Source organism: Solanum dulcamara, chromosome 4, assembly GCF_947179165.1.
Source record: "Solanum dulcamara chromosome 4, daSolDulc1.2, whole genome shotgun sequence".
NCBI lineage: Eukaryota > Viridiplantae > Streptophyta > Magnoliopsida > Solanales > Solanaceae > Solanum > Solanum dulcamara.
In genome coordinates, this window is record NC_077240.1 from 9,612,662 (window position 1) to 9,635,078 (window position 22,417).

Below are 22,417 nucleotides of genomic sequence, written 5' to 3' on the forward strand. Positions count from 1 at the left end.
TATATTTTTAAAATATTAAAATAATTTTTTTTAAAAAATGAATATAAAAGAGATTTACGATCATATATTATTACTCCACGAATTTTAAATTTATTTGTCATACTTCGCTTATCGAGAGTTATATTCTGGTGATCGTTGATCAATAATTTATAATATTTTTTTCAAACTAAATTACAATTTTGTTTTGTTACATTTCAATTTTACCCCCGAATTTTGCGAGAAGGGTCAAATGTATTCATATATATGAATTGTATTTTAATACTAATCAAGATTATAAATTTAAATCAAGTTTTCATTTTCGTCAGTGGAAAAAGATATATCGAGGCCGTTTGCATAGGGTTATATGTAAGCCAATTTTTAACAAAATGTATATCAACTCTGAATTGCAAAGTTAAAAAATATATCAAATCACTTTTACCTTTTTAAAATAATAATAATAATAATAATAATAATAATAATAATTATTATTATTATTATTATTATTATTATTATTATTATAATGGTGCAGTGTGTAGAGGTTGTATATGTGTATTGAATGTGAATATATACGATTAATCGAAATGGAGATATATTGATATACTAGTATTACGATATGGTGTGTTTGAATGAAAAAATATTAGTATATATTATAATTTCTACATAAAGTAAGTACTAATTAATAATTTGCAGAATTAATAATTATTGTGCGTTGCGTTGGTGGTATTTGTCAATTGGGGCTTGGGTGGGTGGGGGGATAGGGTATTGATTCTTTTAATCTTGCAAATTAATTTGCAAAATTAATAATTATTGTGTGTTGGTGGTATTATAATTGAGTGTGAGTTAAATTTATTTTGAATTTAATATTGTTAGTGTATTTGTCTTTCAATTTCATCTTCTAATTATCAATTCAAATGTGGATTCTTTATAGATATTTTTTATATATAAAAGATGGGAAAAAAGTAATGTTATACATACAGTAAAGCCTCTATAAATGCATATGTTTGGAATCGAAAAAAATATATTTATTTATCGAGATGATTAGTTTATCGATAAATATATAAAATATTTATTTATCAATAAATATTTTATTTCAGCATTCTACAAGGCCTTGAGATTGATGCACCAAATACTGAAAAAATTAATATTTTGAATGCTATTAATTTTGCTCACTTGAATTGGAATTTTGATGTGAAATAAATAACAATTGCAAATTGTTTTCGGCATTGCAAGATCCGGTCAGAAGAAAACAATATTTTTGAACCACAAGTTGGTGAATTAGATGAAAGTATCCAAGAAGTTGGAGAATTAGATGAAGGTATCCAAGAATTAAATGATGTCATCTCTAATTTAGCCTATAGAAATATGATGGATGTTTAACATCCTTTGAACTATCCTAACGAGAATGATACAGTTATGAAATCACCTACAGAGGAAGAGATTATTCAATCTGTAATGAATAATGATGATGAGAATGATTCTGAACAAGATGATAGCAGCATTTTCCACATGTATCGTCAAAGGAGGCATTTCAAGCAATGACTACATTGTCAAACTATTTGGTGAACAAATAGTTCAAAAATTGTGTTCGCTTTTCAAAAAGTTAAGTATCAGATTAATTTTGGGTTTGGTGGAAAGAAAAAACAATCAACTATAGAATCATATTTTTTTAAAAAATAGTTATTGGTCTAATATTATTAACTGATTATATATATCTATAAATTCTTGATGTATTATAGTAATTATTACTTTATATTTTTTGGGGTCTTTAATACTTTATTTTTAATTATTATCTAATGCATTTAGCGAGAATATTATTTTAATATAACTGATCCAAGTTGGAATCGGAGAAAAAATATTTATTTAGCGAGATTATTACTTTATCGAAGTTTTATTGTATTTGGTGGTTTTGTGGCATACTTAAAGAAACATGGAATAAGCATGTATTTATGGTTTTATGGGAATTTGAAAATTAGTTCATTCCCCATGTATTGGGAAGGTTCCTCATACATTGGGCAATAGTTAATAAATTAATTGATAAGCATAATTTAAATTTTGGGAAGAAAGGGTAAAAATGTTCAAAAAAAACTAGTTTATAGTGTGAATAGATCTTTTTACCATTTTGGTCAAATTTGATTTGGCCCAAAGGATTTTTCCTTCTTTTAACTCTTTCTTAGAACTTCTACTACACTTTAAGATATAGTAACACCCTTAAAAAAATAAAAAATTAAAAGATGTCATTATAAAGAATTACTCACATTCTTATAAATTGTTGGGCTTCACCTTATTCCCATCATTTTCTATCACACCCAATACATTTCTTCAGCCATGAAATCAATCCATAGATAATTCATCGACAAGTATATTTATAACCAAAAGAAGTATTGATGATGGATCAACGAAAACAAATAAAGAATGAAATTACATTAAATATAAAGAAAGACTATACAAATAGTTAAACTATAGTTTGTTCATAGTTAATCAAATCATACTAATGTCATGTATTTCCTCTGTTTCATTTTACTTGGCCTTCATATCAAAAATATTTTTTATTATTTATCCATATTAGCAAATTAAAAGAGTTTTAATACTTTTTTCCATACCACCCTTCGCATGTTAAATAATTATTATTTAATCGATAAATTAATATTTATTAATTTAAAGAGTGTTTTTGAGATTCAATGAAGGTTAATTTTAGTTACATCATACAGGAGATGAAGCATCGTAAAATTTATATGAACCCTCTTGCATGTGAAAACGACATTCATGAATTTGAGGTCATTGTTAATAATCTCGATTTTCCGCAATAAAATGAATGTAAAATAGCATGTTAGATTACCCCAAGTAAAAATGATAGATGCTCAGAGGTCCAGAGTTTAGAAGAAATGATGAACACCATCAGAGAAAAAATAATGTTGATGATAAAGTTGAAAAAGATGCAATATCTTTGAAACCAGTTATGCTTAAGGAAACACTTATCATGTCTAAAACTCTTCACAATTTTTTGGTGCAGTTTGAGAAGATAACATCGGAATTTTTGGATGTAATGAGAAAAGATAGAGATGAATTTCAATTAGATTTAATTTTTAACAAAAATACTAGAATTATATTTCACTAAATTGTCTTAGATATATATTTTTATAGTTTTAAAGAGTTATTAATTTATAATAATAATGGGACCATATATTTATATACGGGCCTTCTGAAAATATATTATTTTATTATCTTATCGAAATCAATGATTTTTTCCATTGACCCAAGTCGTGATCAAAGAAAAATATTATCTTAGAGAGGTTATTAATTTACGAATATTAATTTGGAGAGGTTCTACTGTAGTACTGTACAATAGTAAATTTTTAAAAATAATTAATAAGTTTAGTTTAATAAAATACAATTCTAAATTAAACTTTTTTTAAAGGTAACTTCAACAAATAACTGATAATATGAAACTGAAAGATTATTTATATAAATGGACTTGGTTGATCAATGGATTACTAGTAGTCTGGTCTCTGTTAATATATGATTGAGATTCTCAAATGGCCTTGGGAAATCAATCGACCACTGGTAGTCTGATCCTAACTAGTAGTCTATTCATGATCCGTCGAGGCCATTTGAGATTCTCAATAATATATTAATATAAATATCATTATATGATTTAAATATATATGATCAAACTAATGTTTACTTATTATAAACTTTTTAAATAAAATTATTATACTTAATTTTATTTTTTTGATAGTTGTATATGCTTAATTAATTTATCCTAGCTACCTTATATTATGTAAAATGACTATGAAAAATTAATATTATTAAGAATCTTTATCTAAACCATAACAATTACTTTAATTAAGTAAGCACCATAAATTTGAAATTATATCCTATAAATTATTATCAAATACCAAATCAAATTGTTTCTGTCAGGTTTACAAATCTAAAAGTTTTTGAATATTGCAAAATAGTATATCAAAATAATTTAGTATTTTTAAATTATGATCATTTTCATTATAATATATTAGTGTTTTTAAAGGTATACCTTACTCCTTTATTAAATCTTTTAATTTTAGTAAGCCAACTTCATTATCGGCTACCATATTTAATTCAAATTTAACTATTAATTAATAGCTGTACAAAAAATTAAAAGTAAAATATAAACGTCTATTATGTAAATATGATACGTGACAGCCTTTCAAATAAAATTTAACTACTACTGAAAATAAAACTTAACATTAAGTGCGAATATCATTAAACTTTCCCACATTGAAATTTAGACGCATAGGAGATGCTAACACTTAATAAAACGCATGGCAGTAGGATAAACACAGAGAAATAAAAAAGACAAATTATTTAGACACTTGAAACTAAAACAGGTTCAATTTTCCATAAGTAACTTGTGACCAATCTTGAAGGAAGCATAAGCATCAATGCAAGCATATTCAACTTGTGCCTCACTAAGAACCCTTGCCTCCCAATTACTTTGACAAACATCTTTTGGCTTAGGCATATAAAGACCACAAATCTCACTAGCAAGATCCTTCAATCCTAGACGAGAAAATAGACCAGGCCATTTATTCTTAGCAACATCACGAATATCAGCTTGATTAGAACAAACAAAACCATACTCATTTTTCAGTTTAAGGATATCTTCACCAACCTCAACTCCCACAAATGTGAAATCAGGATTAGCCAAGAATTTCTTGAGTATTTGTGGGATTTCATCCAAGTAAAACAACTGGACGATCAGACAAGTGTTGTCAATGCAGAGTTGAAGCGTGGCTGATTTGTTACTTGTGAATGGACTAAAAGTGGGCTTCCATTCATTGTCTAAGCCCACAACTGTTTGTTTTCCAGAATATTTGGATAGCATTGCATTAGCCCATTCATCGGCAACAGCAGCTTTGTTAGTCACAGTTGTTTCAATTGTTTGTCCACCAAATTTGATGTGGTACTTTGAACTAGTGCCAGAACTAGTGTTGCCATATGATGAATACATGTTTCTTATGATATTGTTTTTTAAAATAAAATAAGGATTGATTGTTTTGTTAGATGGATTGTATGACTGACTATTTATAGTAGGGAAAATTAAGCACAAGTTTAATTAATCTCTTTTGGGAGAACTCAATAGTATTACTAGATGCATGCCAAAAGTAAATAGGGATGACCGATGAGCTTTCCAATATTTAGTTGTTTCCATTAATTAATGATTTTCAAGGTTTTGTTAATTTTGTTTAAACTTCCAAGGAGCGTTTCGCAATCCATCTTCTCCGCGGGATAAAACCCATTAGTTTCTTTTTTCATAAATATAAGTTTGAACCAAGAAAAACACATACTCCAAATTCCATGGCTGAAATAGCGCGAGATAGCCACTTTTTAGTCTTGTAGTAGTTAAGAAATAGCTATTTTTATGAAATTTCATTTTATGACCTAGAATTTTAATAGTGAAATTTAAAAGTTTATGATCGTGATTATATTTTAATTATATAAACAAAAAAGTGGGTATTTATGAATTATACTCCCTCTGTCCAATATTAATTGATCAATTTTTTTAAAAATAGTTGTCCCATATTAATTGTTTACCTTACTAAATCAAGAAAACCTTAATTAAAATTTTCCTATATTAACCTTGCAATTAATTTTTTTCGAAAGTTTTCATATTTGTTTGTAAATTTTTCAAGAAGTTTTTAAGGAGTAAATTAATAATTTTTTTTCTTATTTATGAGTTTTTATATATACGTATAAAAAGAAAAATGATGCTCCAACAAGGCCTTTGGGCTGAAAAAAGCCCATGTTTTAATTTGTATCCCAAATAGAAGTGTGATATACACACACTCCCAACAACATATATAAACACAATCTCCTTGGGCCTTAGATTAAAAATCTCTCTACTCGAGTTATAGACCCATTACTTGGTGAAATTGTCTATGTTGTGACATTTCCTAGTTAATGAAAAATATACAATCGAGCTAAATTATGAAGTTCTAATATTTATATAGCATTCAAGCCGAAAAGAAAGCCTAGTGGAGTTTGTCTTGAAAAAAAAGAAGGAAAGAAGTTAAGTTGTTTCTATTATTATTATTTTTTTAAAAGTCATATCAATTGAAATGGAATGGCTAATTTCTTTCCAACCAAAAGTTTATACAAGCATAAGAGGAAGCAATATAGCACATGAATTCGTGGGCGCGAATGGTTTAATTATCAAGGGTTAATGTGTTATTAAATGGAGTAAAAAATAGAGATGTTTTTATGGCAAGATATATTGGGACACAAGGACATAAAATATATTGGGACAACATCTCCATTTCGATATGTTTGTGGTCCAATGAGATCCAACAATTGTCAGTCTACACGTGGATGCGCTAGTGTGGAAAATGACAACTCAAAAATAACTAGCAGTACTAATACCAAAGTAATAAACATATATATACTACTAGTATAAAACATCTTGAAATATTTATTTCCAAGTAATAAATAAAAAAAATTGTTCTAATTGATGCTCGTGTTGTTATTAGAATAAAAACGGGAAAAAATCAAAAATGTCCTTAAACTATTTAAAATGAACAAAAATATTCTCAATTTATAGTTTGATTCAAAAATGTCTTTGCTGTCACTATTTTGGTCCAGAAATGCCCTTATTATTATTTAATGGATCAAAAATGCCCCTTTTCAAATAAATATATTATTTATTTTCTTTTTGAACATATTTTTTTCCTAATAATATTTTTTTATTAACAAATGTTTATTCTACTTCAATTAGAAAAAAATTTAAAAATATTTCTTATTTTATTATAATTATTTTTTATCGTTATTTGAATTAAAATTAATGATGAATTTATTATGATCTTATATATATGACATATATTATCCATTAAAACTTAGAGTACATGAAATTATTCTTTTTTAAATGATCAAATGAGATTACGAAGAATAAAATAATTTCCTACATTTTTATTACTTAAAGTGGTTTAAAAAAAAACAAGAATAGAGTTGCTTAAAAGTAATATTTTTATAAGGAAAAAAAAATTATTTCTTTTAATATATATATATATACATTTATTCGAAAAAAGACATTTTTGACCCATTAAATAATTATAAAGACATTTTTGGACCAAAATATAAACAGTAAGGATATTTTTGAACAAAAGTATAAACGGTAAGGACATTTTTATTTATTTCAAATAATTTAAAGACATTTTTGATCCTTTTTCCCAAATAAAACCTATATACTCTTCAATGAGCCTTATTGTTTACCAAAGATTTCAAACAACTTCTTGTAATTGTACACATTATAGTATTCCTTCCATGTTTTGGGCCAAAATTATTCCATATTTTTGGGATTGGTTTAACTTCTTAGTATCATTTCTCCTTTAAATTTGAAAAACTTGAACATATACAGTCCAATAATAATTAAAAGCTTTCACGATAATTATTAGAGTAAGGACGAATAAAAATAGCAAGTATAACGTACCACAATCATTGTGGCATGTGGTGCCGCAATATGTAAATCAATGGTGCATGTGACAGTCAATTATATATATATATATATGCCCAAAATATCACCAAGAACTGATCATCAACCACTTATTTAATTACCATTACCTTGTAGAAAATAAATTAAAAATCTATAAATAATTCCCCTAAACTAACCAACTAATTTTAATACCAAATTTAGGCTTATACATTTGACTTGCTTGGTTTTGCATGGGCTGGCCCAGAGAAGTTGAAAGTGAAAGATCGATGTAAATGAATTGAAGATGGAAACACACAAGCCAATTTCTCTCTGGTGTGTACGTAACTAAATATACACATTAATTATCATCACGTACGTATTATTGTATGATACCTACTGCTGCACATTGTAAGACTTCTTAAAATATTGTCTCGTCTATCAGAATGTTTACGTGTCTAAACTTATTATCATTAAAGATGGGGAAAAAATCTTTTGATTTATAGCACTGGACAGAAATTACATTGCATAAACAATCGTTGGGATCAAAACAATGTTTTTTTTTTTTTTAAAAAAAAAGTCAAAGTTCCCTTGTCCATACCGATCTGAGTTGGTAGTTTGACGCTCAGGAAAAAGGACCCCAAAGGAACAGTTTCCAGTCCGTCCTCGTACATTAATATATCGACACACTCTTGCTGCAGAAATAGCTCGAGCAGTCCACCAACAAATGGTGGATTCGTGAACTAAGACCCCATGCCCCAACCCTCAGTGCCAATCCTTTTTCCAAAAGTTACTGATTCATTTTGCTGTCCTTCCTTACCTACACTGCATATACAATCTATACCAAAGGACATGGGTAGTTAATTGAGCATCTTTCGTAAAATTTACGATATATATATATATATATATATTTATAAAATCTTGAACATTGCGACGGATCAACAGACACCATCATAATGGCAATCGATGGAAGTGCGCGTGTTAGAAGGTAGACCAGAGAAACTAAAGATGGATGAGAGTGACGTTTGTCTGCCAGCCATTCCATCTCACCATTTGTTTTATTGGACTCTTTAGAAGAAGGTAGACGATGTGTACATTATATTAATTGTGTAATGAAGGAAGAGATGTAAATGTAGTGATTATCAAGAAAGAAAGGAAACAGGTGATGTACATGTACGAAAGCAATTGAATGCTCTATTGGAAAGCAAACAAATAAAAGGATATCTCATTATCCAAACAGCAAATGCTTGGATTCTTTTGCACGTACTGCAGACCCATGCGCATGTGCATCTCTTAAGTGCGTGGGCCCAAAACTAGGAATTCAAATAACGGGATTTATTAAAATATATATATATATAAAATAACCTCATAGTTGAGATTAAGGGTGTTCATGACTGGTTTAAATTGGTTATTTATCAAAATTAAAATTAAATTAATTCATAAATTATTAAAATTAAATCAAATATAATATATGTTTATTGGTTTCATTATTATGTTTTTAATTCAATTATTAATCATGCACTAAAATAAAATTAAAAGACAAAATTGGAGAATAGAAAAAACAAACTAGTTAGCAAACAAACATTTATCAACAGCATCCGTTATAACATACTTTTTTTCTTTCAAGTCGAGTCTCAGTAATAGTGGAGAAAATAAAATCAAAATCAGAGGAGTTAGATCAAGCCCCAAGTTGATTCCATTAAGCCCCTTAAAATATAAATAAATTCTCATAAAAACCGAGAACCTTCTCTCGTAGATTCCCTTCATCAAGTCAATGTCAACAATCAACTCTTATCCCTTAGTGTCAAAGATATATAAGATATTTGAAATTGTTCATCAAAAATTCTCATACGTTTGTTAATTTCTAATAAGTTCTATCGAAAATTGTCCTATGCCTCGTAAAAATAAAAGTAAGGTCGATCTACATATATCATTTTAAAATTCTATTTATGAGATTATACTGAATATATTGTTGTTGTAGGAAGAAATATAATTGACTATGTTTTAAATTTTTTCCTTCAACTTATAAATTTGGAGGAAAAACAAAATGATAAAATTACTCGATAGGTACTTAGATTAATGGACCAAACACCAAAGACGAGTCATCGAGTAACAGTTATTCTTTCTTACGCCACTTTATGGCCAAAGTGTTTGCTTCATATCTATGCTAAAATGAGCTACTTAAAAATTTGGACATTTCTAATGTTTGGTTAAATATTCTTTTTGCAAAAGATATTTGAGGAAATTAAAAGATTGTGTTCCTATTACTGATTTTTATTAATTTTCTCATAAAGTTTTGAAAATGCTTTGTGAAATCTTTCCGGCCTGCAAAAGTATAAATAAATTCCATCTTAGATATATACTATTTAGTTTTAAAAGGAAAACTATGCATTGTCCAAAACCTAGTTGTTGTTGTTTTGTTTGTTAAAAAGATATATTTTATTTATTTAATTTTATTATGTAGTTTTGATGATTTGACAAAACATGAGAATTAGTGAGGGACCTGATACCATGCGAGAGCTCAGATACACTGAAAGACACAACTGACAAATAGTACACTGCACACTGTGCCAAAAATTTAGGTTAATAGTGCGTTGGAATGAATCGTTTTGCAGGATGACAGGTGTCTAACCAATGGCATGCCTCCAGCTATTATGTCCAACATATTTATATAGTTCTTCCTCAACAAATCTCGATAGCTTTTGAATCTGAGTGAGAATTAAGCAAAAGGTTTACTCTCTGAAATATAGTCTCGAGGAACATAAGGACCATATAGAGTTATCAAGTTCTTATTTATTTTTAGAGTCTTTGTTTCCTGTTCGTATTATTGTAGATCTATTCCTAATCTATAAAGGAATTAGATCAGCTTGAGTTTCGTATAAATCTGTGTCAATATAGCTAGAGTTAGCTATAGAGGCATCTTGAAGTCTAAGTCGACTAGGATTTGTTGATTTATTAGGCAATAGAGTTATTGCTTTGAATATGCATGTAACAGGGGTGAGGGGGAAGGAATTGTGAGTTCAATTCCTAGATTGCAAGAGGTTGTAATCTGAATCTTGGCTCTTTGATTAGTGGAGTTTATTGGTGAAATCCTATGAGACAGATTGTGATTTTTCTCCCTTGAGCAAGAAATTTTCCACGTAAAATCTTGTGTTTAATTTTACTTTATATTATTTATATCGTGCTATTGTTATTTTGATAAAGGACTTGGTCCGTAATGAATAGTGAACGCATACATTCTATCCACCCTATTAGAATGAAGGATGTGATGAAGAAGTGAAATCCAAAGTATCAAAGCGACCCAGAAAGAAACCTAAAATTACATGTTTTGTCCTTTAACGGGGTTGATCTTTGCCATAGCGGTCCATATGCTATGGCCCATATCCGTCCTACTTATCCATTGTTGGGGAATTTCTTAATTTTAATTGGCTTTCCATTTACTAAAAAGAGAATTAAAATGAAAGGAGGGACGGAGAAGGAAGTAAAACAAAAAAAATAAAAAATCATTAAGAAGTATAGCGAAATGAATAGAATTTCAGATTTTTAGTTGAAAATCTTGAATTAAAGCCTTGAGAATGATGAAAGTAGGTGGCATCTTCCCCTTAGTAAATATAAATCAATATCGAATATTAGATGATTATATTAAAATAATAAATAAATAAATAAATAAATTTAAAAAGTCATACTCGTAGAATTGACCTTAATTTCTATGGTCCCATGAACACTAGAGGACAAATTAAATTGATAGAAATGCTTTCGGCAGGTTGCAAATGTGTCACTCCAATTAAATTTAAAAAATAGACAAGTAAAATTATGGGAAGTACTGGGACAAATTCATGAAAATTTGATCCCTCGACTTGGGACAAAAAATTATAACATCTCCATTTTTTTATTTTTTTTTTGTTGATTCTTCAATTGTTCTGTCCACACGTGCTGTGGTAATATGGATAATGACCTTTCACCAAAACAAGTCAAAATTTAAATAATATACTTTAACTTCATTCATTTTTAGTATTATAAAAATAACTTTTTATTCTTATTTAGCACTTTTAATATATCTAAAAAAATAATACATCAATTAATATAGATATTATAATAAAATATTTATATTAATGATTACTCTTTAAGAAGCATACAAAATCTAAGGTGTAGTAGTAATTAGAACGAAGATATGTATTATTGGGTATGTTGATTATTCAATATAATATGGAAGACCAATTTAATCGTATTAATTAGTGAACTATTAAGTTTGTTTCAAAATGTTTTCGCTGAATAGAGGTAGGATTGAATAGTTGAGCGAGGAAGGGGAACATCGACGGAATTTGAATATATCCTTCATCTAATTTGACATAAAGTACGACACTCCTCGGTCTTGTTACTAATTACTATAAGCAGTGAAGCATGGGGAGAAAAAGGTCTGAGTAGGTGAACGAATGATGTGATGATACGTGAGAAGAATGATCGATTAAAGCAGTCCAATAAAAAAATATAAATAACATTTTCGGGACAATATATAGAAAGGCAATTCAGTTTGGAAAGGTTTGAAAATTGATACCATCTGAACTCGGGACAAGTATCATGGGAGAAAGACCCCTCAAGCTCCGAATGAAGACATGAGACTGAAAATTAAATTATAGTCGTATAAAATAAGGATGAGATGAGCTTTCATGTCCACATTTTGTGGAAGAGGTCGAGCTTTCCACCGGCTATCGGCCGATACTCAAAATCAAAAGCTCATGTCTGAAAAGATCTTAGAGAGGCGAATTTAATAGATCGAGAGTGTTTTTTATGATTTCTTTATAAATAGACGCTTAGTATCAAATTTACGTGTTCAGCTATTTATGATTGTTCTTGTACTCAATTATCGTTCAATTATTGTTATATATCGACTATTTTATTATAAGATCAATTTAAATTGCGTGTCCTTAAGTCCCATTTTGAAAACTTAACTGTATCATTTTACAGTCAAACAATATCTTAGATTAGAGAGTATATTTATTGTTTTAAGAACGTTCTGAATATGCACATCAAATATGGCTGGCTAGAGTTGGACATTGTTGTTCTAGTATACTTAAATGTCTTACAGTTACTTCCTCCATGCTGTTTTATATATATATATATATATATATATATATATATATATATATATATATATATATATATATATATATATATATATATATATTTATATCCATATTTATTTCGATATTCACCCCCCCCCCCCCCTATCCTTTTGTTAAAAATTCCAATTATATAGGAGTATATTATTTTCTTATAAGCCTACTTGCTTATTAATATATTATTTAATTAAGAAAAAATTATCTAATTACACTCCTTTATTTACCATATTTTTCATTACTTCCATTCATTTTAAAAAATTTCAAAAATTTCTTCCTTCCATCCGAATACATTAATTCAGCAATCTGGATAAATTAATTCTGATTCATAATTTATTTCTATGTTCGATGTATCATGCTTTAATGTTACTTGGTGATACATAAAACCCTAATTAATGTATCCGGATTATTATATTTTTAAGGGATTTCTGTAAATTAAAAAAGGGTAAAAAAAAATTATTAGCCCTTTACACTATGTAATTTGGGTAAGTTTACCGTTAATTAAACTCCACAAGATGACAAGAGTGGTGTAGAAGGAGGGAGTTAATTAATATATAAATTGATGGGTGGTCCTGATCCAATGATTGTGCCAAAGTGGCATTCATGAGGTATCAAAATCAAATATAGGCTAGTGACTTCCCAGGTTGGATTTCACATGTATGTATATGTACATATATACCAAACCACTATTTCCTACCAGGCTTAATACAACTCTAAATGAAATTTTAAGTTTTAAGCATTGTCTATCTATATTAAGTCTTCCAACTTTTTTGTGTCCCATAACTCCATCCCAATTCTCAACTCTAAAAATCTTCCATTTCTTTACTACCTAAGTACTTAGAACCATATACACATCTTATGATCCAAATTTAGCTTTGACATTTTGAAGGGTTAATAATGTATCTGATAAACTGAATCTTTTTAAATTTTATTTTTTATATTGGGGGTAGGCAAAGAGATTACAAAGTGCAAATTGAAACCTGATCATCAACAAGGTGGAAGTTTAGATAGCCCATCAACTGAGTTTCAAAAATTGCCCTCAAGTAAATTGAATCATATATTAGAAAAATACATTTTTTTGACAGGCGTACGTTTTCGTTGAAAATTCTCACTCGTTACCAATAATATCCTACGTAACGAATAACGAGCATATTTTTGAGGGATTTCATTTTGAAATATGTGTATTTTTTTATAGTTAATTATCTCCATCCATTTCATGTGTGTTATTTTTATTCCCTTCCCTATAATCATGTGAGTAGTCATCAAGCTTAAAAAGGGGAAGAAAAAGAAAGGAAAGAGGGGGTTCAAATTAACTTAAAACTACAAAGGTGGAAAACACCCAAGAAGGTGGCTTACTGGACCAAAAAAGGAAGGTATGTATTTAAATGGGTGTCTTTATTAGTTGAAGTCACATGGTAGCATGTGAAATTGTAGTGACTGGATATATTGCTGAATTAATGGAAAAGTCAAAGATATTATGTTGGTTAGCTAAGCTCAGAGGCCTACACGACCCAACCAGAAAAATAAACTATATATCTCTTTCTCCATATATACTCATGTACACGGTAATTTTTATTTACATTCAATCAGATTAATTAATGGAATAAGTATTGGAAAAAAAATGAGTAGAGTTTATTAAGGACATGATTATAGATATGAAGATATAAATACATAACAAAGATAAAATATAAGCACAAGAAAAAATCAAAAGTACAAAAACAAGGGCCTGCAGGAACTTAATTTTGTGAGCATCATAAAATAAATTAAAACGTTGTTTACACATTAAAGTTTGGTGTTGAAACACACAGCTAATTATAATGGAATTTATAAGGGAAGCGACTCTAGAGAATTTGAATTTTCCAGCAAGATCGATGTGTTTTGTAATGTAATAAATGTATAATCTTGTGGAACATATTTAACTAAAATAACACGGTTCTTGTTTATTCAACTGAAAAATAGTTATAAAAATCTTGATGGATATTGATTATGACAATTAATAGACAAAATTCTTACACCACAAAATTCATTATAATTATTTCAAGTGAAGAACCTAATCTTGATGGATAATGATAATGACAATTAACTTAGTGTTTACCATTCATTACATGAAAGTTTACAGATAGAGTTATGGTCTTTGATAGGTCTAATCACTAGCTAGAAACAACTTTGAAAAAATCAAACCAGTTTAGATGAAAATATATATATTATATAGTTCGTGATAATACTTAAGATGACATTTTCTTAATTGATCGTTTTTAACTCTTAGCTACTTCTTCTGATTTAATTAATTGCATGGAAGAAATCATATAATATTGTCAAAACAGTATCATATGTACGCTTACTCATTTTCGTAATCACACATTTTGTGTAGAAAAAAAAAGGTGAGAACTCAAACCATGCATATTTTCTGTTCTTAAAAAGAAGAGAACATATATACTTGGTACTTTATTTTCTGAAAGTCATATAAAATGCCAAAAAGAATTAAAAATGAATGTTGATGAAAATTAGTGATGGCGGCACACGTGTCATCTCTTTTGACCGTGTAAAAGTCGTCTGCTATCTTTAAGACCACAGATGACAATTTTTCCACGCTAACACCTCATGCTTTCATTCAATTCATCAAAGCAAGGTTTATATATTGCTTGGATCACAATTACATTCATTAGAGGTAATTGATTTGTAATTAATAATGAAAAAAAATACTTTAATTCTGACTCAATCCTAAAATCGATATGGAAGAACAACACCTCTGATACATTCGGATCGGACATTTGTAGTCATGTGGAGAATATAAAATGGATGCCAAATATCGGATAAATAATAATTAGGATGGGCTTGACTTTAATATCATGATTTTTTTTAAAAAATATTTGGATCTATCTCAACCCTAAAAATTAACCTATGAGAGTAGAATTTACCCAACTACATGAGTCAAGTGAAGATTTTGTTCAAGTAAATTTGCATATAACTTTCTTTAATTGCGTAAGTACTATGTAGTAAATTCGCGTGTATTATTAGTAATCAACTCTATAACTTCTTCAATAAACGATGGTTTTTTGATCAAGTTTTGAATGACTTTCTAGTTAGATCGTTCCTAAGCTAGGCTTTCAACAGCATAAGCCACCTCCCAAGCAGCTTTCCACAAGTGCCTTTGACTATTGCTATGGTCATCAACCGCAGCATTGAATTGAGACTTTCCACCTTGCTTTGGAATTGAATGGATCTATTTCTCCTCTGGCCTTAGCTTGAATGTTGAATAAATAGATTTCAATTCCACACATTATTTCTGGTGGGATATTTATCAATTTAATTACTCCAATTTGTTTCTGCATTATATCCTTATAATTAATGTCATAAATGTGTAATATATGTTGCTGGATTCTTCAATCATGAGGTGAAATGAAACATATTGGTCCAGGTAAAGAGAATTGAAGAAGTTATGGTTGGATATGTATATAATCTAATCTTATCTCATTCTTGTAGCACTATTTATATTTGTCGTCTTATCAACTTTGCTCTTAATGTATCATGTCCTTATAAAGGCAATGGGACTTTTAGGGCAAAAATTTAGAAATTCAACTCTTAGCTCCGCCCCCTATGCATATTAGGGGGTACAATTTCTAAAGTTCCAAATATTAAAGCCGGCATTCATATAGGATGATTTCACCTAATCCCTTTGAGGTTTTTATTGAGCCCCTTAAGGTTTCTGAAGGTAGTCAAATATATTCCTTTCTGGTGTTAAAGGTTTTTCATATATTTTTTCAAAGAAAAACTATGCCTTATTTCGTTAAAGATCTATCAAAAGGAATTTTTTTATTTTAAAAAAATAAAAATAAAAAAGGGTCAAATTTTTTCTTAAACTATGTAATTTTTATTCATTTTACATAATTTAAAAATATTTTTAACTCTTTTCTAAAATAAGAATAAATTTTTTTTCTAAGCCCCGTAAAATTACATTGTATATGATTTTTTCTTTAGATTGAGTGCCAATTTTCAAAATTGAGAGATTATTTATTTTCAAATAACCCATTATTATTGCACTAATAATGTCTCCCGACAAAGCTAATTCACTGATATGAGATTTTAACTCACACGCAACCTAATCATTTGGAGCATGAGTAATTTCTTGCCTACTCATATGGTCTCGGACAATGAGCTAATTAGACCCAAAATTCATTTCTGTAGCAGATATCACTTTTGAATACCTCAAAGACTTAAATGTCACATGTGAAACTTCAAAGGGCTTCAAGTGAAAAATTAGCAAAATATAGGTTTAGGGGTGGGTGGGGGGTTGGAGACTATCAATAGTGGATGTTTCAACGCTTTAACTCATACATTGCACATGGCGCTAAGATAGTGGGTGGGGGCAAAAGGAAATAGGAGCTTGAAAACGGAGCACGTGAAGGGTGCCTCTCTCTCTTGCTTTTGTAGACTCATCTTTTGGCCTATTCTCCCCCACTTGCCAGCTTTCACTCATTTGCATTGTGGGGTTTCCTTAGCCACTTACCTCCCTTCCAACCGCCCCGCCCGCCGTACTCAATCACACATCTAACTAACCATTTTTTCTCGAGTCAAAACTTAAATTTGATATTTCAATGTACTTCCATTCCAATCTATTTACAAAATTTTAGCTGGCATGTCTTTACTTAATCAACCAATAATTGATAAATAAATTAATTAAACAAATAAATATATAATGTTAATCCAAAAGCAAAAAAATCAAGAGAAACAAAATGTAAATACTAAAAAATTAAAAAGGAAAAAAATTAAAAATTAAAAAGCTGGACAAGGTGGAAATTGAGAGCAAAACAGGAAAGAAAAGGTAAGGAGGGGGAATGTATACAATAAAATACACCAATATAAAAACTCTCAATTATTAACAAAAAAGGTTTAGAAATTAAAAAAGAATTAGAAAAGAAAAGGACATGTTGTAACGAGCCATTTAGCCGAGCCGATCGGGGTGAGAGGCAACTGATCCTGCTCCACCGGCGGAGAGGAGGCCGGTCAGAAAAGTCATGGCTTTGATTTGCATCTGTAGAGCTGATATGTAGTCGTTAGTTTCTTCTAGAAGGTTCGGAAACGGGAGTTTCTGACAACCGGGAACTAAACGGCCGAGAACACGAACTTTCCGCTGCAAAGCCGGCAATCGCTTTTTCGCCGCTGGTTTCTTCGACTTTAGATTGCCGCTGTTTAGCTTAGCTTTCTTATGCTTTTTATTGATTTGGCTAAGCCTAAGGCTGAGCCGACTAGTGAGAATCGCTCTACTCCAACGACTCCTTCCCTTCGCTGCGACGGCTAGGACTCTGTCGGCTGTCTCCCTGACGGCGCGTCCGGCATTAACCGGAGACGGATTGTCATTACTCCGTCGGACGTGACGTAGAGCTTGGAGAAGCTTTGAAGAGTAGATCTGTTGCTCGATGTTAGTTCTCCACCTCGATTGATCAAGGCTTGTGACTGGCTCAATTTCTCCAGCATCTCCAATTTTTCTTCTCTTTTTGCGCTTGGATTCTCGCGAGTGATTGAAGTTAACATCGGGATTCGAGACGGTTTGGGATGACGCCATCAGAAGGGACAATTTCTGATGCAAAAATCCGGAATGATTCTCGCGAATTGTACGTTTGCTTCTCTTCTGATAACAGATGCAAACTGTAGAAAAAAAAGAAAAAGAGAAAATAAAACAGGTTAAAGCTTTTCTGAAATTGATTCTGTGAGTAAATATGCTAAATAAGGTGAATCAGAAAGAACTCTTTTGTATCCGTACATAAACCTATACACATAAGGTAGTAGTAACATGATACTCTTCCTTTCACATAATGAATTGAAACTCTAATATTTCGATTCTCAGGAATCTCCGTTCAAACATTTTTTTTTTTTTGAAAATCAGCGCACAAAGGAGAAACAGAAAGCACATAAACAATACCTGGGTTGTGAGTGTGGCGGCGGAGACGGCGGCGGTAGGTAGCGGAGGAGACGGATTATGTAGAGAGAGAGAGAGATGGGGGAGAAGAGTTTGAAGGAAATGGGAGGGGGAGGAGGTGAGTTTTGTATTGGAAAAGGAGAAGGCGACAACCCACGTGTCTCTTGTTTATTGCTTTCCCTTTTCTATTTTCTCTCTCATTTTCGTGCACCCAGCTTCTCTCTTCCCGCTCTTATTCTTTACTTCACTTCATTTTTATTTTTTTCCTCTTTCCTACTCTAATTTATTTTTTTCTATTTCTAATTGAACACTCCTAGCTTTTTTCACAAATTAAATACTCCTCGAGAGTAATTGGTATCATCCTTTACGTTACGTTAAATAGATAATGATGTTAGTAGCTTATATTTTATTGGTGATAGTGAATAAACTATTAAAATGATAAATTACTTTTTGATTTTTTAAACGGAATAAGTAAAAGTAGATGTAAGAAGTATTTTCATAAAAAATACATAAAAGTTATTTGAATTACAGAAGAACATTGATACTTTCATTCAGGGGCGGAACCAGAATATTTGATAAGGGGTTTCAAGAAAATTAAAAAATAAGGGACTGGATGAAAAAATTAAAAAAATGTGTCATTGCCGAGAATCAAACCCGCGACCGCAGGCTCAATCACAAGCACCTTATCCACTGATCCACAATCTCCATTTATTAAAGGGATGCAAAAATAATATTTGTACATGAATAAAAAAATTCACAGTATATATATAGTGCAATTTTCCGACGAAGGGGTTCGGTTGCCACCCCGCGCACCCCTTATAGCTCCGCCCCTGCTTCCATTTACTTCCGTCCATCCGGTGAACTGTTTGTTATTCTCCATATTTACTGTGTCATCACATGGATATATGGCCATAATTTATATGAATCTGTCTGTAAGATATGTGAATTGTGAATACATTGAATTTGACTGAAATATTCACCACCAACAACACCATATAACAATTATTATGTAATTTCATAAGTGAGTTTGAAAAAAAATAATGTGTACATAAATCTTGTTTCTACTTTCTAGATATTGTTTCCGCTATATCATTGGCAACTGAAACTCATGTCATATAAATAAGCAAATATATGAATAATACGTTAGGTTAATAGTGTTTGCCACTTGGGACCAATTATTGATAAATTATATTATGCTCTTCCTCAATTACCAGTTTTTTCCAAGTACTTAACTTTGTTTCTACTTCAGCTCGCAGACACAGGACGAGTGATTTTATCACAATTACTGCATCTTCAAAAAACCGTAGTTGCTTAATTTGTTCAAAAGAGGGATCGCACTCAAAGGGAGGAGTAATTTCCTAATACATGCATTAATAACTTATTTCATGACTTAAGTTTGTTATCTATAGCTCATACGAAAATAACTTTATATCCTCTTAGACAACTCTCTTCATTAATAAAAAAAAGAAGATTAATACTAAATAGTAATACTTATCTTGCTATTGTGAACTATTTTATTCTTAATATATACTTACTTTTAATCCACTTTTTATTTTTTTCCAATCGAACTACATTTACTTGAAAAATGTCAAAAATATTTCTTAGAAATTAAATAATGTTTTCTTCTAATGTTGTAGAAGAAAACTATGTAGTGACACATCAATCAAACAATGGGTTTAATTTCTTGGATGAAGGAGAAAGCTAATTATTTGAATTAGTCTATCAACATTATCTACCTTGTACAATTGTACTTGTTTATAAAAGAACAAATACTATATCTAATTAGAAATATAGACTCTATATGGGGAGTAGGCATGCTAGTTGAATCACCTTATCTTGCTCACAAAGGTAGAGTAAACCTGAATAAAAGTGTAATTAGGTCAACCTAATCCTTCATTTGGTGTAATGTAATTATAGTTTAAGAGACTTAAAGAGCTTTGTTTGGTGACAAAACATATATGATCACAATCAATGTCACTTTCCTATAAGGAAATTAATGACCTTATAATTAATTTTTATGCATTTTTTTTTCACATCCTATATTCATTTATAATGTGACCAATAAGAACCTATCAAACTTGATTTTTACCTTTCACCAAACAATGCCAAAAGATAGCCATCACTACAAAAAGAGGAAAAATATCAACTACTACAAGATTATCTGCTTCTCTTTGCCTATGTCAGACAAAACAGAAAATTCATTGAATCTATTTTGTTTTGATTGATGTGGGAAAAAAAGTTGTGGGGAGATTTGTTGGTAAAGCTTTGAGACACCACGACATTATTACATGACCACAAGAAAAAAACATGTTTATATGTCTTAAATTTAAATCTAGATCACAAGTCTCACTTGTAATAATTTTAAGATATTTTTTATCGTTCACTTATTTTTGATAATTCTATTAAGTCCTGAGTATATATTAGCACAAAAAATAGTGATTTATAGCCATGGAAAAAAATTTAAAATAAAAATATAAAGACTTGAAGTGTATGTAATATGAGATTTGGGCTAAATCTAGTTTCTAAGGGGAGAATTGCTCAAGTCTATATAAGGAGATCAAATGACTATGTGGGAGACTTAACAACATAAATCATGTATGCATATAATTAATGAGTTCGTTTCTATCTCCCGATCTTATAAGATAATTAATTAAGTAGACGTTTGAATAGAGATATTTGCAAGTTGATAAGTGATATGTGGGAGACCAAAGGTTTGAATGTGCATTTCAATTGAAAAGAACTTGAAGTTTTACGAGCGAAAAAACAAAGAAAAACTGGTCTTTCCAACTTGAGAAATTCATCTTCAAAAACTAACTATACAATCATTTCAATGTAATATAACATTAGTTATATTGGTTTTATTTTATTTTTTAAAATAAAAAGAAAGAAGAAGAAGAAAACGTTTGGTATCTCCAAACGGCAATGTGGTATTATCATCCTATATAATAATAAATTCGATAAGTGGGGAACATTTTGATCCTTGAAGAAAGAAAAGATAGTGCAATGTGCTATAATCATACAAACAAAATAAAAACCATATTGATTTGGTTAAAATTTTCATGTGCAAATGATGTGGAAAAGTTGTATTGGAGTAGTGTGTTGGCATGAAGTGATTGGTTATCATGTGGGGTAGAAATAAAATGGAATTTGCTTTTATTCTCTACAATGATTATATTAGTGGGGGGTGCCCCGTTAGCACATGCAAATACGAAAAATGATAAAAAGGAAAGGTGTTTGTGAAGAAGAGATCAAAAGAACATGTGGTTGTTTTCATGGCACTTGCTTGGCTTTTATTTTGTTTTTCTATGAATTGATGCATTTGGACTCATTCATAATCTTGTTCTTGAAATAGTGTGGAGATGTTTCATCCACATCATTAATTCTTCTTTCTATAATTTCCTCTATGTTCTTATTTTATGTTATTTTTTTTTTAAAAAAAAAGGTGGAATGTGTAGACATATATCATATTATAATGAAGGGATTGAATGTATGATGAAATTGGAACCTTCAATAGTTCATAAGGGAGGTTTTTTTCCCGGGAAGGTGGAGTTAACAATTAGAGCTAATAACTTCAAATAAATATGTAATGCTAGGTCATAAAAAAGGAGTACAAATTTCTTGGTTGATAAACTAATTTAAAAAGTTACACATGATGCCTTAATGAGGTGAATTAGAGCCTGTTTGGATGAACTTATTTTAAATAATTTATAAGTTGAAAAATGCTTATAATTTTAAAAAAAATAAGTACGTGCAGCCCAACTTATTTTTTTGACTTATAAGATGCTTAAAATAGGTCCATCCAAACAAATCCAATTATTTATTGAGGCTTATTTTAAACACAAAATGACTTTAAGTTGACCAGCCAAATACTCAAAAAGCTGAAAACAACTTATAAGTAACTTATAAGCCAATTCAAACGGGCTCTCAGATGTGCGACAGATAAAATATTTGTCATATAGACTTGGA

General features: G+C 29.9%; 2 protein-coding genes across 2 annotated transcripts; both read right to left on the reverse strand.

Annotated features, from left to right (window-relative positions):
• Positions 1–4,318: 4,318 nt before the first annotated feature.
• On the reverse strand, positions 4,319–4,996 carry LOC129884639 (uncharacterized). The gene has a single exon (XM_055958923.1). It carries the CDS (start codon positions 4,964–4,966, stop codon positions 4,346–4,348), a length of 621 nt encoding a protein of 206 aa, XP_055814898.1. The 5' UTR covers positions 4,967–4,996; the 3' UTR covers positions 4,319–4,345.
• Positions 4,997–17,331: 12,335 nt separating this feature from the next.
• Positions 17,332–18,665, reverse strand: LOC129886076 (transcription factor bHLH149). The gene is made up of 2 exons (XM_055960603.1): positions 18,455–18,665; positions 17,332–18,180 (listed from the first exon to the last, which is right to left on the reverse strand). Exon 2 carries the CDS (start codon positions 18,095–18,097, stop codon positions 17,477–17,479), a length of 621 nt encoding a protein of 206 aa, XP_055816578.1. The 5' UTR covers positions 18,098–18,180; positions 18,455–18,665; the 3' UTR covers positions 17,332–17,476.
• Positions 18,666–22,417: the final 3,752 nt, after the last annotated feature.

What these genes read in the sequence shown, in the direction of transcription:
- LOC129886076 (XM_055960603.1), bottom strand. Translation starts at nt 18,097, where the DNA reads ATGGCGTCATCCCAAACCGTCTCGAATCCCGATGTTAACTTCAATCAC.
- LOC129884639 (XM_055958923.1), bottom strand. Translation starts at nt 4,966, where the DNA reads ATGTATTCATCATATGGCAACACTAGTTCTGGCACTAGTTCAAAGTAC.